Source organism: Primulina tabacum, chromosome 15 (genome assembly GCF_025594145.1).
Source record: "Primulina tabacum isolate GXHZ01 chromosome 15, ASM2559414v2, whole genome shotgun sequence".
Lineage (NCBI taxonomy): Eukaryota > Viridiplantae > Streptophyta > Magnoliopsida > Lamiales > Gesneriaceae > Primulina > Primulina tabacum.
Window position 1 is genome coordinate 13,863,143 of NC_134564.1, and position 17,403 is coordinate 13,880,545.

Sequence of the window (17,403 nt, forward strand, 5' to 3'; positions counted from 1 at the left end):
CATTCCCAAAACCAATTGTCGATGATAAATATAATACTAAATCAAGACAGAGATAGATCATAAAATCATCAAAGCAAAATATATATAAACCACAAAAGTAAGGTAGTGTTTGTAAATATTCGAAAAATGATTATAGATAATTTTTTATAAAGTTGTACAACTTTGTAAAAAAAAAGTTCATAATAATTTTTTTAAACATTTGCAAACATTCCATAAACCGCCGGCTGGTCCTATATCGAAAGAAAAGTATCGCATTGCTTCTTCTTTCCTCGCATGGAGTTTTCCTTTTTCCACAAACCTTGGAAGTTGAAGGCCTACACGAAAAGCAAGACACACATACTCCTAGTAGGAAAACAGTAACATAAAAGGCCGAAAATCGGAGAAAATGTCTTACCCCAATTGCAGGTTGGTGTCCACTAAGTCTGCATCTCCAGTGCTAGTATCGCAAGCTAGTTGGGGACTGGCAACGCCTTGTCCGAGCTCGAAGTTGCTCTGCCCCTTCAACTGGTACTCGAGAAGAATTGGTTGTTGATAGCTGATCGGGGCACAAAGCCTTTCAAGGTTTTCAACCTATGAATCATATAAGCCAGTGCAGATTACTTAGATATATTCACATCAATAGCCGAATTTCGCAACGCAAAATGAGAGAGCTACACATGCCTTTTGGCGTAAAGTCACATTCTCCTGCATGGATTGTAGCTCCTGAAATAAAATTAAAATAAGGGACAAATGTTTTTCAATTTTCCTCCAGGACCCGTACGAGAAATCAGCTGATGCACAAATAAGAGATTAATCTGCATACATTATCCCTTGATTTTTGAAGTTTCTGGACCAATATTGCCTCCTGAAACCGTAGCATTGTCTTTTATTGTTAGCAATCAAAGAGTAATACGTTTGTTTTAAGTCCACAGTTTAATTTAAAGGACAAACCTTCCTATCCTTAATGCACAATAACCCTTCGTTTAGTTGTTGTTCGAGTTCTTGCAAATCTTCGCGACTCATGCTATCGAGATTCCTCCCCAACACATGCCTGCAAATTAACAGAAAAGACACAACACAACACAACACGGATTTTCGAAAAATAAAGAATCTCATTTTTGTGAGAAAACATACTGGTCCTCCTTTTGTTTGAGCTTTTCCATCTCTTCTCTCAGAACATCCTCTTGCCTCTGTTAAGAGAACAAACCATACTAAATCCGATACTATAATGAATATGTGGAAGGATTAAAAGTCCATAGATATGTCAAATTTTAAGCATCACACGTACCTCTGGATCGTGGTTCACCGGAACACCTTTTTTAATTCGCTGGCACTCTTCAAATCTCTTCATTATTTTCGCCATGCTGCAGTGATCAAGGGAATCATCGTTCAACTGATCAGCTTATCGTGTTGCATGATACTACTTATTGCATATCTTAGTTCAACCAGTTTCGAATTCTTATACAACCTATCTTTCGAACATCAGCGTAATTTTTCGGTTTCTCAGATCTCCATACAACTTACCCGAAAACAAAAACAAAACAACAGCCATGTGTATTCAAAGACAATTTACTATAAATAACAAGCTTTGATATCTTTAACGCCTACCCCACCCCTAGCTAGACTCAACCAGAGTTCCTAAAGAACCGTGAACCGCAACCTAAACCGTTCTCTCAAAAACCAAAACCAAAACTAAAACAAAACCCAGAATTTACAAACCGGTTTGGTACAGGTTCCTAAAAGTTAGAGGCCATTACCGAAATCATACTATAATCTGAAACTGTAAATTTGATTTAAATTCTATAGTACCTATAATATCGTAGATAATTTAGTTTTAAAAATCAAATCAACATTATTATAGTATAATTGTTAAATAATTAACTTTAATTAGTTTTGTTACCACATGAATCCATACTCTTTTGTTTCTCATATTAAATCACCGAAAAAACTCATGAACGAACAAACACATGAATAAATCCCAAAGAAACAACAGAAAAGGAATTCTCAGAAACGAAGATAGCAGCATAGAGGGCGTACTCGGAACTAGCATATTCGAACAACTTCCCGTCGTTGGAGTATCCAATAATGGCAACTTCGGAACCGCAGAGAATAGCTAATTCACTCGCCTTCTTAATCAAACAATCACGCCTCTTGATGAACGCACTTTTGATGCCGCTGCTACTTTTGCCCTCGGTAATTTTCTCTGCGGAATCCATCTTCTCAGAAGCCATTGAATTGTTTTTACTCTTCAAAATCGCACAAAAATTCACCTATCATAATCCCAAAACGGCGGCTCTATGTACTCTGTGGCCTGCTTCTTCTATTATAACAAGGATAACACGAGGAAATAAAAGGATGCATGTAGGACTCTTTGAACAGGAGACGTACTTATAGTGCTTTTTTTTTTTTATATTATTGGTGGTTTAGATTTGGTAAAATCTTTAAAGTTCTAATTACAGAAGTATTTAGATCACAAGTCTCGTTTTTTATTGGCAGAGCGATAAATTTTTTAATCCGCGATAAAATTTGACTTGATCCATATTTGAAATAAAAAATATTTTTGAGATAAAAACTAATATTTTTTATTGATAGGATCAGATTGATTAAGATATATCTTATAAAATAGAGACGGTCTTATATATTTTTTAAACTTTTTAATCATAGGTCTCGGTTTCCAATTTTTTAGGATTTTTAGACATGGGTGTCGTTGAAATCTGATAATTAATTGTCCATGGTAGATCAATTTTTATCTATCATGGATGTTCAAAGCTAATGTTTTATTCCTAAAACTAATTACTAATTTTACAATTTTTTAATTATTACTTAGCCTTAATTTTTTGCGTAGCCGAAAGATATTTGTAATAAAAATCATAAGTTTTTTTTTTTTGTGTTCGAATTGCTCCTTAGCAGAAGTATTCTCTCCTTTTTTTACTTCTAATATCACTTATTTTGCATAATTTAGGTACATAAATTTTTAAATGATATGTAATAAATTTAGGGCATACTATAAGGCATAGTTTGGTACATGGGATAAGGGAGGGATTGATAAATAATCCTCCTTATCCCATGTTTGGTACCTTTTTAAAAAGCCTATGATAATATCATGTGCTCTTGATAAATAATTTTTTAGAAGGATAAAATGCTTCTTCTATTAGGTGTGATAATTTTAATTTAATGATGAAATACACTACAAATGACTTAATTGCCCTCAATTTATAAATGATTTTTTAAATCTATGCTAGTAGATAGAAATTAAAATCAAATAAATATTTTTATTTATTTTTTATATTTATATATGATATATTAAATGAATTCGAGATAATTATAAATAATTTTTATAATTATCAATAAAATTATTAGTATCACTCGATTAACCTTAAAAATTGATATTTGACTTGACTCACAAAATCAAGGGCTCAATTATCATATTATATATAAAAAATTAGGTAAAAATAAATCATGCAAGCACTATCGGCGCAAGAACAGATAAAACTATGAACTCAAGCAACAACGTTGAAATTATAAATTTATTATGATAAGGTTAATTTTGTCATTACAATCTAATATATAAATTTAATCACTTTTATTAAAATCATACCAAACATTAAATATAATATCATACATCTTATTTATCATTAACTTATCCTTATATTATATATCACATATTTATCCTATCATGTGTACCATACTATGCCTAAACAGATAACCAAAATAAAATACAAAATACAATGAGATAAAATTTTTCTAATTAAATGTATTTGTCGAAATTAAATATCATCATTAATTTTAATATGTATGTATGTATCGCGGTCGTATGTCAAGATGACAATGGATCATGTCGAATAAGATTCTATACCCAACGCAAATAAGTTGAGTTTGGTTTAAGTACATGTGCTACGCCACCCATACACATTGTCATCCTTGGTCATGTTCTAGAGTATCAATTTAAGATAATAATATATATATATGTAATGAATCTATTTCCTTAGAAATTTTAAATATAGCTTCTATAGGCGTAAAGAATGTTATTAAAATGTGTTTGCTGCTTAATCCTATCTATACTTTATAATTAAATTCGGGATTCCTGTACTAACTATTTCTAATTGATTTGGTGAAACTTTATTTAAATTATAATTATATATTATATATAACTGTCTTGAAGACTTTTTCTTTCCTAAAATAGCCTCTCTTTTTAAATATTTAATCATATATTTATCTTTATTTTTAAATTAATCTTATCTTTACTTATATTTTAAATTTTTAGATGAGGGAAACGTAAATTTGCAATAACAAAGTTTATCATATTTAGATAATTATTTCAATGATATAAACACCACGTTGTTAATTACATGAGATATGGCTTGACAGTGGAATTTTATAATACAATCGTTCCGAGTTTCCAATTTTACGACTTTCTAATTCAATTGGCTTATCATCCATATTTTCTATGGAACTCTTGAATAATAATATATAATTAGTAACCATGTGTGAAGTTTTAATATTTTTTGGTGTTTGTTTTTTTATGGAAAAATTATTGAGATTATATTAAAATTTATAGATTTAAATAAGATTTTCTAAGTTTATATTATAGTCTTAAGGTCCTTAATTCTAGACTAATCATTTCACCATATTCTCACAATGTTACTAAACTCTCAAAGTTTTCAAACCTTCTATTCACTAGAAAAAAATACAAAATAACACAACGGTCAGCTTGACGTCTTGAGTTGGTAATGTAGTTAAGATTGATCCTTGAAGTTCTCGTACATTCTTTAGGTGTGTGCTATGAAAGCAACTTCAAATATGAAAACTTTAAGTGTGCACGGAAATATTGAATGAATTCAAATTGAAAGATGCACGAGAGTACTGATTGTTTCATTTGATACCGAGTCTCCATATTTATAGTTGAAAAGATCGAATAATCGGATTTGATTATCAATAATCATATGTACTGTTACCTGACAGAATCGACATGTCATTTTCATTCGTCGTACCTATCATTAAATTTTTATGTAATGTTTCTTTTGCTTTGGCGACTTTAAGCTTCTTCCTTGCTTTTCAAAAAAACTAACAGACTATGAACAAAATAGACATCTTTCTATTGTTCGGGAGTTGGTAGAATATTATGTAATGATTCTATGTAGGTGTTGTTGAACAACTTTACTTGTAATATCCTTTTTGGATTTTTTCAAGTATGACCAATTACAGTGTGATTGGAGTTATAAGTTTTGAACACGTGTGCTGCATATAGGACTTTGATCCTGCCAAATTGACAAATGAGCTCTTGTAGCTATAGTTCAGAAATACTACAACTTGACTTCCTTGCGTGAATGGCTTGAACTCTTGGTGTTCTGTCTGAACGGCTTGAATTGAAAGAGCGGCTCGATCTTGTAACAAATCGATATTGTTATTTGTCAATCGCCAAAACTTAGGGTAATAGAAATATTCTAAAAAATTTCTCCTTTTTGTTGATGATAGAACCAAGCACTACAAAAAAAAAAGGCCTACAAAAACCGTTGTCGTAGGTATTTTAAAACTGTTGTTAAAGCTCATGTGGTTAAAGGGTGCGCTCAAAGATAACGATTTTATCCGTTGTTGTAGCTACAATTTGCGATGGTTTTTGAAAAAACGTCGCAAATAATATTAGCGACGGATTTATGTAAAATCATCGCTAATTAGCGACGGATTATGCAAAATCATCATTAAACCGTCGCTAAAATTAGCAACGGTTGGTTCATGATTTTCGTCGCTAATTGTAGCGATGGTCAATTCATTATTTCCGTCGCTAATATTTTCAGTAAATAAAAAAAATTAATTTTAATAATTTAATAAGTTTAAAAAAAACTTACAATTGGAATAGACTAACAATATTCATGATCTTAACTAACACTTAAAAATTTATCAGAAAATTAAAGCGAAAAAATTTATCCTAAATCGAGACTAAAATCTTGCAAGAAGAAAAATTTTAAGTGTTGTGAAGTGGTAAAATCATGTAAGAGAGAAAAATTTTAAATGTTGCGAAGTGGTGTATGTTAAAATGGACTGGATGTGCGGATATTTATAGTCAATTTGCGACGGTTTGGTTAGCTTTTGGTTGAACCATCGCTAACCAAAAACCGTCGCATTTTTAAAATTTCCAACGGTTTTGCTTGTAACCGTCGCTATATTTAGTGACGGTTTTGTTAATTCTGTCGCTAAAAGTAGCGACGGTTTCCCTTAAAACATGCGACCGTTTTACTTAAAACTGTCGCTATATATAGCGACGGATTATGTACCGTCGCTAAATGTAGCGACGGTTTAAACCAAAACCGTCCCTATTTTAAATTAGCAACTGTTTAAACCAAAACACGTATCATAATCTAACATTGCAAATCGAAATCAAATTGTAAATAAACATGAATTATAATCTACGAAACATAATTTATACAATCTGTAATTCAACTCATGACTCGGCATCTCAGACTCGACTCATCTCTCATCTAATCTAGGGATCCCGGTGAATAAGAACGTAACAAGTCTCCCACCTACTACTACCGGTCGCGGTGGCGGTACGTTCTTATTTCTGGACTTTGGTCTAGTCTATATCGAATAATCTGTAATAAGGATGCTATCTATATCTGAAGCATCTCGATATACCAAACGTCCAGTGTCTTGGCATGTCTGTCCAAGACTAACCCTATTCTGACAATGTGCAATGGGCCAGTGACTCCTCTGTCATAGTCTAGCCCCTCTGTCAGTGACTCTCACTCAATAGCTCTCTGCTTTCTACTTTCTAATTCAATAGAATAAACATAATCATTAAAACACAAAGGTATAAAAACAATACCATACAAGTATGTGGTTTAGGAAAACTCGAGTTAAATCTAACTCAAGTCGATCTCCCAGTTAACATCGATTTATACCTTTCTCTTCTCGATCTGACGAAGACGAAGTCTCGAACTCAACTCTGTCCATACCCAATGTCCAGTTGTAGCCTGCGTCGATAGGAATTCAGTACTGAAGTCGGATTCAAAATCTGACGGACGGATCGAAATAGAAAGGCGTAAGGATATTTCTTCTCAAAGCTTCGCTCCCTTTCTCTGAAATCTGAGGAACAATTCGTGCTTGCTATATATATATATATATATATATATATACACATATACGTTGCATGTAAGGAAAGTGGCCCCTTTCTTTCTCGCGCACGTCGCACCGCGGGTGCGCTCACCTTTGGACCGCGGGTGCGCTGCACGTATTGGATCACCTTCAAAAAATTCAGAAGGAACGACCGCGGGTGCGCTCTTTCTTGGACCGCGGGGGCGGTGACCCTACTGTAGCAGCACCGTGGTGCGCTCTGTCTGGCACCGCGGTTGCGGTGTCCCTACTGTAAAAATAGCCAACTCTCTGTCCATCGACCTCGGGTGCGGTATATTTCATAGCGCGGGTGCGGTGGCTTTTTCCCTCAAAACACAACTTTCTGCCCTTGCAACCGCGGGTGCGGTCTACTTCTTGGCGCGGGTGCGGTCTCTCTCTTTGTCAACAAACTCAATTTGCAACGTCGCTTCTCCACGTCTGTTCTTCCATCGCCTTATTCATAATATATAACAATTCAAAAGTATCAAACTAAAATCTCGGGCATTACAAGTGCTAACTTTCCAGATCCCGTTGACAAGTAAAATAGTTCAATGTGTTGAACGGCTTATAAAAGAGTTTATAAGCACAAAGAAAAATAGAAGTATGACTTCTATAAGGAGAATGTTACTTTTAATTTATGGAAGTGTTCGAAAATTAAAAGTTGGCCTAATAAATAATGTATTTGAAAATTGTGATTTTCATAAACATTATTATGAACTAATGTAAATTAATTCAAGTGTTGAATTAATTAAACAGTAGTGGGCCTAGTAGAGCCCAAATAATTAAATAAATTCAAGTGTTGAATTAATTAAATCATATCGGGTCTTGTAGAGTCCAATGAGAAATAATTATTCAACTAGTGGGCTTGAATAATTTCAAGTAAGGTTAATTTGTGTCAAATTTGTTTGAGACATTTAAATTAAAGTTAATGGGTTTTGTGATTGTTACAAGCCCAAATAGAATTGCATGCATGAGAGATGAAGGGTTGGAGGCTAATTTTTCAATATCCAAGGCATGTCATGCGCATGCTTACTTTAACTTTTTACACAGCCAAGAAAATCTCTCCTTCTTCTCTGCTAATGCCTTGGCCGAAGATTTTGATACATTATTCTCTTTCATTTTTGCTTCTTCAATTGTTGAAGATTGCATACTCTTCTCAAAGAAAAATCTTCTAATTTTTCTAGTGCAAAATTAGAGGGGATCTCCTTGTTGGTGGTGGGCTTAATTTTTGAGCAACGAGTGCTCATTGGAAACTTGTAGATTGTCTAGCCATTGAAGAGCTAAGTTGTTTAACAACTTAGTTGGAGCCATTATCAATCCTTTGTGATTGATAGGTAAAAATTTCTAAAACACCCTATGTACGACATTTTGTATTTATGTTATTTGCTACACATCATAGTGAGGTGCTCGAATTTTTTCTTGTAAAATTTGATTTTTGAAACTTCCGTTGCGCATCCGGGCACCGTAGCCGATCCCTTTTCAGTCTTGATTCACTATAACTTGAAAAATTACTGCCATGCCTCTTAAATTGCTTGCCTCTAGCCCTAAACTGCTCTCTTATGTTGCCACTGTTACCGCCACTATTACCCTGTCTGAACTACTGTCTATACTGTGGTTGTTGGGGTCGTTGTATATATACCGGTTTCAGCTCCCTTGGCTCGATCAAGAGCCTCAACAGAAGTATTAGGCCTTCCACTATTAACCAAAATAAAGATATCAGGGTTAAGACCAATTATGAAGTGATCAGCCTTAGATTCTTCATTGGATGCCACTTGAGGCGCAAATCTCAGTAAATTTGAGAACTTAGCAACATATTCCTCAACATTCAGATTTACGTGTTTTAAATTTGCAAACTCAGCTCCCCTGTCTTTCCTATAAGAGGTAGGAAAGAAACGCTGATAAAATTCAGATATAAATAAATCCCAGGTAACAATTGTACCTCGACCCTCTAAAGCTTTCTTGGTCATGTTCCACCAACTCATAGCAACATCTAATAACCGATGAACAACTAACTTGATTTTACGATCATCTGGATACTCAAGAGATTCAAATAACTGATCCATAATCTCCAACCAGCTCTCACACTCTAATGCCTTCTAGGTACCCTTCAACATTGGTGGGTGCAAAGACTAAAATATGGCTAACAGTATCTCCATCGAAGTCGGAGTTATATCCATTTGAGTATGAGTAGCAGTGCCCTGATCTTGTGCCACTGGTATGTGAAAAGGGTCGATTAAGGTGCTTGCTTGCGCAACGGAAGTTTCAAAATTATTTTTCAAGCAAGAAAATCGTGCACCCTAAACTATAGTGTATAGCATTAAAACACAAAATGACATTCATAATGTGTTTAGAAAAATTACCTATCAATCACAAGGATTGATGTTTTGGGTCCAACCAAGTTTTAAACAACTTGGCTCTTGAAGGTAGACAATCTACAAGCTTCCAACACCAGTCCTTGCTCAAATGGACTCCTTCCTTCACAATTAGGTCCACCACTAACAAAGTAGAACCACTCTAATTTTGCACTAGAAAAATTAGAGTATTTTTCATTGAGAAGGCTAAGATTTCCCCAACAATTGAAGAAAGAAAATTGAAGGAGAATGAAGGTTGAAATTTTGGCCACTTCAATTGCAAGGAGAAAAAGGAGAGTTTTCTTGGTTGTGCAAAAAGTTGTTGTGTATTCCAAGGGTATGCCATGCCTTTGATATTGAAAAAGTAGCCTCCACCCTTTCATCTCCCATGCATGCAATTCTATTTGGGCTTGTAACAATTACAAGGCCCATGGACTTTTATTTAAATGTCTCAAACACATTCGAGATCATTTAACATTTACTTGATTTTACTCAAGCCCTCTAGTTTAATAATTATTTCTAATTGGGCTCTACAAGGCCCAATGTTATTTAATTAATTTAACACTTGAATTAACTTAATTATTTGGACTCTACTAGGTCCACTAGTGTTTAATTAATTCAAAACTTGAATTAATTTAATTTAGTCCATAATAATGTTTATGAAAATCACAGTTTTCAAATACATTATTTGTTTGGCCAAATTTTAATTTAGGAATACTTCCTCAAATTAAAAGTCACATTCTCCTTATAGAAGTCATACTTCTAATTTTTCTTGCGCTTGTAAACTCCTTTATAAGTCGTTCAACATATTGAACTATTTTACTTCTCAACGAGATCTAGAAAGTTAGCACTTGTGTGACCCTCAATGGTTCAATGATACAACTAGCCGTGGGTTCACATCTGTAATGCCCGAGATTTAATTGTTGTAATCAGACGTTGATTAATTGACAGAAGTGAGGTTATAGGAACTCAAATGAAGAAGCAGGGCATCGTTACAGTATAAGCCAAGATGTTGAACCGAACATCTCAAGATGTTGAACCGAACATCTCGCGCCCGAACGGTGGAAAAGAACCGCCCGAGCGCCAATGCACCATGAGTTGGACAGAATGTTTGGCGCTCGAGCGGTAGAATATTACCGCCCGAGCACCAGGAGATGATCGGTTGAGTATCTCGACAGAAATTTCCGCGCCCGAGCGGAAATTCATGACCGCCCGAGCGCGAGACGTGCAGTAGGCATACCGTCCGTCTGATTTTGAATTTGACTGCGGTACTGTGTTCCTATCGACGTAGGCTACAACTGGACGTAAGTTATGTTACGTTTTGATATGTGTTGAAATTATGGTATTTCCAGAATCAGATAGGATTCATATATGATGTTCTTGACATGTTAGACATCGTAGAATTGAAGTCAAATTGAGAAACAGATCGATTACAGATTTGTTATGATTTTCAGAGTTGATTTGATTGAGATTTGATATCAGATTTGTATGGTATCAATTATGAGATGTTGGAATTGATATCTGTTGATTTGTATTGCTGGGTATATTGAGATTGTGCAGTTATGCCGTTGAAACAGAATTCGATTTAGTTCTGATTATATCCAGTATCGATTGATTGGGGTATTGATATTGTATTCCTCAATATTGTTATTGTCAGATTGAGTATTGACAGGCTTTGAGTTCGAGACTTCGACAGAGTCAGAGTATCAGAAAGAAAGGTATAAATTAATGTTGAGTTGGGATTGCACAACTCGAGTGAGGTTTGACTCGAGTTTCCCTAAATCACATACTTAGTTTATTGCATTGATATTTGTAATTGATGAGATTGATGTTTGTAGTCTATTGATTTATAGCCACTGCATGTATTGACTACTGATTGTTTAGTCATTGGCTGATTCGCCTAGTCACCGGCTGATTCGTCTGGTTATTGGCTGATTCGTCTAGTTATCGATTGATTCGTCTAAACTTTGGCTGATTCGCTTAATTACTGGCTGATTCGTCTAGTTATTGGCTGATTCGCTTAATTCTTGACTGATTCGTCAATTCTGCGGCTGTTTCGCCCAGACACTGGATATATGAATTATATCGATGCCGTATAGGGTTGATTCATTCCTATCGACTGAGATTCGATATAATTATCAATATCCAGACATTGGGATCCCTAGGTTAGAGTTGAGTCGAGTCTGAGACGACGCGTTGTTGGAGTCAAGTCTGATACGACTAGTTGATTTACAGTTTTATATCATTCATGTTTGTTGAGTTGCTACATGTTAATGATATCTTATTTATGCGTTTATATATGTTTTTATATAATTGCATGTTTACATTGTTTATACTGGGATTTATTCTCACCGGAGTTATCCGGCTGTTGTCTTGTTTTGTATGTGTGCATGACAATAGGTGGGGCTGGATCAGGGTCAAGAAGAGGATGAGAGAAGACAGTTAGCGTGGAGATCCGGACTTAGGAGTATATCTGTTATATCACCTGAGATGTAGTGAAGAAACAATAGTTATTATGATTTATGATTGTACAGGACTGGTACTTAGATCTGAATAGTGATCTTGTAAATGAGATATGATTTATTTCATATGCTGCGTAGTCTCGTATTTTAAAAAAAAAAAATTTAGACCCTGTTTATTTTAATTGATTAATTATTCCCAGAAAGTGATTAAGAATTGAATTAAGTTCGGGTCCCCACAACATCTCAATGTGATTCGGGACTAAACATGTCCTTATATGAGCATACCCCAGTTGCTCCATTCTTGATTATCAACTCCTTGATAATAAGAACGTCAGAACTCAAGACTGGTAGTACCCAACCAATCATGTTAAACGCCTAGCAGCATCGCTTACATGATTCCCTAGCTATCAATTGATAGTGCCTGCAAGAATGATTCAATTATGGTTAGCATACAGTACGGTCCCTTCAACTCATATATCCCGACCGATTCGACAACTATTGGTATATCGAGAGCTGTCAAAGAATCGATACTATGTGTCATGTCTTAGTTGCATCGATGGTGTAATCTATGAAACCCCTTTCATAATTACAACCATACTCTGATAAGAGATTTCATACTACATATACATGTGATCACATAGGATATCCATACCCGAAGGTAAGCGGTGAATCCCCGACTACAATTACCGACTCCTATATGTTTCGACAAAACACCCAACCTTGCCACCGGATGACCCCATGAGAGTCGGTAACAAGTCAAAGTGCAATGCTAGCACATAGAGTCTCAATGTTGTCCCCAGTCATAAGGACTAATAGTGTACAAATATAAACTAGGACGTTTCCACTCGATAAGTGAGAACCACTTGGAAAGTCCTTTATGGAGGGTTGTTCAGTGCACTCTACAAGGAGCACCTATCTGCATGTTCGGACATCACAATGTCCCCTACCAATGAAACATGATATTCACATCGTAGATACTAGTCTCAAACTCGAGCGGCCTATATCCTTCTTAGCGGCGGCTGAATCGGCTAGGAACTGTTTAGAATATACAGTATTGCAAATACAAGTTCATGATACTCATCATATGAGCATCTCATATTCTTTCTACTATTTGTATATTCAAAGAGTTTATCTATGACACTAGCATGGGTATACAGATAAAGATGTGCCAAAACAATAATTTCAAATATTATTAAAATAAAGATTGTTTATATATAGAGTTTCATTGTGAACACTCGGCCAACACTTGGCTCGACGGGCACATACTCTAACAGTATGTTCTGTCTAGGTCTACCATGACCTCTACCTCGAGTAGCCATGTCTGATATACAATATATCAAACACATATAAAATCACAATATCATAATCATCTCAATTTTGTATCAACCATCTCCGGCTCTCGAGACTCAATAATCTCAAAAATCTCGAATAAAGCTCAACAATATAATATATCAATTATAATCATATATTTCACATTATGGAACAGTGAAAATGCTAGCAAATATATAACATGATCAAGCAATTCAAACTGACTCGATCTACCTTGTTCCCAAATATCTTACGCTCTGATACCACCTAATGTGGGGCCCCGGGTCTGACAGTAATACTAATAATTATAAATGTAACAAACCAAACGATTGAGTAAAACACATAATCTGTGGTTCACAAACTGACATAAATATCGTCAAAATAATTTAAAGTTCTCAAATATTTGAAATATAAGTTTTAACATGCCAAAATAACTAGTAAACCAAAATAATCCAAACATCATAAAATAGCTCGTAAGATCCGAGAATCCCACTCTAACTCGTAACTCCTCGCCTGGAGCTAGACTCTTGCATCCCAAGCCTCGCCTCACCTACCGTCAAGCACATGAAAACAAGAGGTAGTCGACGTGGCGATGAGTATAAACCCATATGATCTATGATGCAATCAATAACATATGAGAATTAAAATGACAAATAGTTCATATAAAATTCATAAAAATGCATATAATGCAATGCATGATTAGAAGCTGTGGGCTATCAATAAATCTCAAGATCAAGTGAATCATCCGGTCATAGGGTACCCAAGGGAAGAGAATCCCCCAACAACATCCATCGACTCATCCGCTCGGGGTGAGGTGTTGTATTCTACAATCCCAGGACTATGATGCGCCTATAGAGAGTGTTCAGACCATAGCAGCAACCTCCGCATACACTATGTCAACTCAACTATAGCCCCATACGTCCAACAAATCAGTAAATCAAGGCGACCTCCACCATATCAAATATTAATAGACAAGTGGCTCAATATGCAATGTAATGATGCAAATCAATATCATCATCTAGATATCATAATAAACTCATCTCAAGGCATCAATCATCATCAATCACAAGTAATTCATCGAGCCATAGAATTTTCAATTTAAAATAAAATGATACTTTTACCTCGTATGTTACTGACCGTAACATACATTTCAAATATTACCAAAAGGAGATCGAAAGGTATAGTTGAGAAGTCTTGAACCCCTGACGTCTACTATAACTCAAGAACTCGGATCATTTATCAAAACAGAGCAATTTCTGTTCAAAATTCATAATTAATTCAATACTACTTCAAATCAAGATCCGCAAATTGGATATGCAAGAAAACTAAAAGCCCAACAATTATTCTTCACAAAATTTTGTCAAATAAAGTCATTTACTCAGTCGTTCATAATATGAAACATATAACATAATTCCCATGAATTCTGCGTCAATACATTTCTGGCACATTTTAGTATTTTGAGCATAACTTCCTCAATATCAAATGAAATCAAGCCAGTTTGCTATCATTTCTAAGACAAGACAATGTTATAACTTTCATTTGAACATCAAATCCAGAATCCCATTCAAGGAATCTCAGAATTCGAATAAATAGAAGGCATGTACACAAATCTGTACTAACTTGGAGTTCTAGACCAGTTTTAGTAAAAATCACATATCGCTTTCACTTCTTCATGGAATTGAGTGATTCAAAAACCAAATCGAAGCTAACTCTATGATCTACAAGTTTGATGAAGACCCTAACTCCAAAATCCAAACAAAACTATTCCATATACACGAAATACTGAAGGTGTAAAAATTGTTCTTTGCACGTAAACAAGAAACCATTCTCATATCCTTTTTAAATTCAAACCAACTCAAATACAACAACTTCAACATCTTAATATCTCAAATATTAATTCCAAATTTCAAGCCATTTCCAAACTTGAATAAAATTGGGAAATACTTACGTCAACTTGAAGCCCGTGACTAGAGGATCACAAATCTACCTTCATTTCATGTTTTTCTTGAGCGAATCACTCATAAAAATGGAGAGAAGATGGATGAGGATTACGTGAAGGAGGAGGAAAATGATTGGTGGAGGTGAAGGTGGGCTTACATATTGATTTTTAACGTCTGTAGTGCCTCAGCACCACTTTTCAGTGCATTAGCGCCAAAATCCTGCATCTCAAGCGCCTAGGCGCTACTATTCTAGCGCCGCAGCGCTTGAATAGTAACCTCATGAACAATAACTTTTTTTTTTCAATTTTTTTTAAATTCGGGCATTACAAATAAGGGAGAACAGAAGCATGTGTGCCGCCAGCAGAGTACCAGAAACATAAGCTAGCATGTGACCGCTAGCACCTACGTGCCTAGGAGGCGCAAAAAGTAGAAGCGCGCAACCACGCAGAAGCAGGAGACAGAAACAGCACCAGTCACACACTAGCGTGTGACGTAGACCTGTGCGAGCTTCTTCATAGGTCTCGGAACATGGACACAAATATAAATATTGAAATCCTACCACGAAAGAGGAGCTGCAGATGCATGAAAAACAAATACAAAGAATGAAGAACGAAGTGCGAAGATGGGAGCGCATCTACCAGGAATGGAGTCGCAGTTTCAGATTCTTTCTCTTATTCTTCTTACTATTTCTTAGGCGATTATTTTGATTTTGAAAAACATTAATTTGTTTTATCTTTTTTTTTCATCATGAACTGATTTATTTAATCTAGAGGACAACGTAGCTTGGTCGAATATATATTTATAAATTGTTGATTTACGTATGCGAATTTCTTCTTGATTTATTTATATTTTTCGGATTCTAGCGATTTCAATTACTTGATCACTAATTGGAGTGTCATATTTATTTGAAATCTATCACTCGGGAGAGAGATTTAAAATAGAACCATATGAAAATATATCATTAGTGTTTATATAGTTTAGAAGATCTAAAACTCCATCGAATCAATTAAAAGAATTAATATGCTATTGAAATTATTTACTGTTTGATTTTTAATAGGGATATTGAAATCGATATTAGATAATTAATTTCTACATTCTACTTGGGAAAAGGAGTATGTATATTTGAGAATTCTAAGGTAGTAAACGGGTCGAATTTATAAATATAGATGTCAATGATAATTCAATATTGTAAAGACCAAGTGAAGCCGCACGTATAGATTCTTATTTTAGGTTATTTTTGATCGTTTGTGTGCTTTAATTCATTTTATCTTATAATTATCAATCAACAATCGATTAAATTTTCTAAATAAAGTCTGACTATTCTAATTATGGTAAGTAATATATTATTAAATTGCACACTCTATGAGAAAGATATATATACTTAAATCGAGTATTAAAACTTGACACCGTATACTTGCAATTAACAAATACAACAATTATGTGTGTGTGTGTATATATATAGGGACATCTATTTTAATTGAAGAAGAATTAGAAGCAATGAAATGTGGGTTAGTCTAGAAAACCAATTTTGATTCATACAGACGTACAGTGGTCGTGCTCGAACATGAGTCAATGCTTTTCAGTACAAATCCGAGTTTTGATTTGCACACCTCACTATACAATAAGTACATCAAACGAAATGTTTCAAATTGCTAATTACTTCCATTAGTAAGCCTCAAACCAACTATTAATTTTCATTCACATTCAACCCAAATTTTCAACATAAACACGTACATAGAAATATACGTAGAAATTCATTAGAATTCTTTAAAGGGGAGGCTGCAAGTCTGTGAGAGCCCAACCCAAATTTTCCCTAAAGCCCAGCCCACTTGTTTTATTAACTAATTAAATAATTAAAAAAAGAAAAGAAAAGAAGAAACGAGAATCTCGTTCTCTCTCTCCCGTAATAAAAGTCAAACGATTTCTTCTGCCTTTGACCGCCCGTAACTCTACCGTCGGTCAGGGATTTTCTAAAGTAAGCATAGTTTTGGAATCCTCTCGATGAGAGCTACGTTTTGGTACCCATATTGAAGTGTTTCTCGACACTTTTTGAAAACCCGTCTTCCATTTCTCCGTCAAATTGCCGCCCGTACGTCGCCGAAATTCGGAAATTGATTGAGAGATTTTGTTCCTTATGTCGTAGGCTTCATTTTGGTATATATATTGAGGTACAAATCATGATTCCAGCAAGGTGGTTGTATTTTTGGGTTAAATTTGGTACCAATATTGATATTTGTTGTATTATTGATTGTA

General features: G+C 34.8%; 1 protein-coding gene across 1 annotated transcript; it reads right to left on the bottom strand.

Annotated features, from left to right (window-relative positions):
* Positions 1–390: 390 nt before the first annotated feature.
* LOC142525889 (agamous-like MADS-box protein AGL15) lies at positions 391–2,210 on the bottom strand. Its single transcript, XM_075630176.1, has 7 exons — positions 1,945–2,210; positions 1,268–1,343; positions 1,114–1,169; positions 931–1,030; positions 803–844; positions 661–702; positions 391–570 (listed from the first exon to the last, which is right to left on the bottom strand). The coding sequence occupies exons 1-7, from the start codon at positions 2,208–2,210 to the stop codon at positions 391–393; spliced, it is 762 nt and encodes a 253-aa protein (XP_075486291.1).
* Between the last annotated feature and the right edge of the window lie 15,193 nt (positions 2,211–17,403).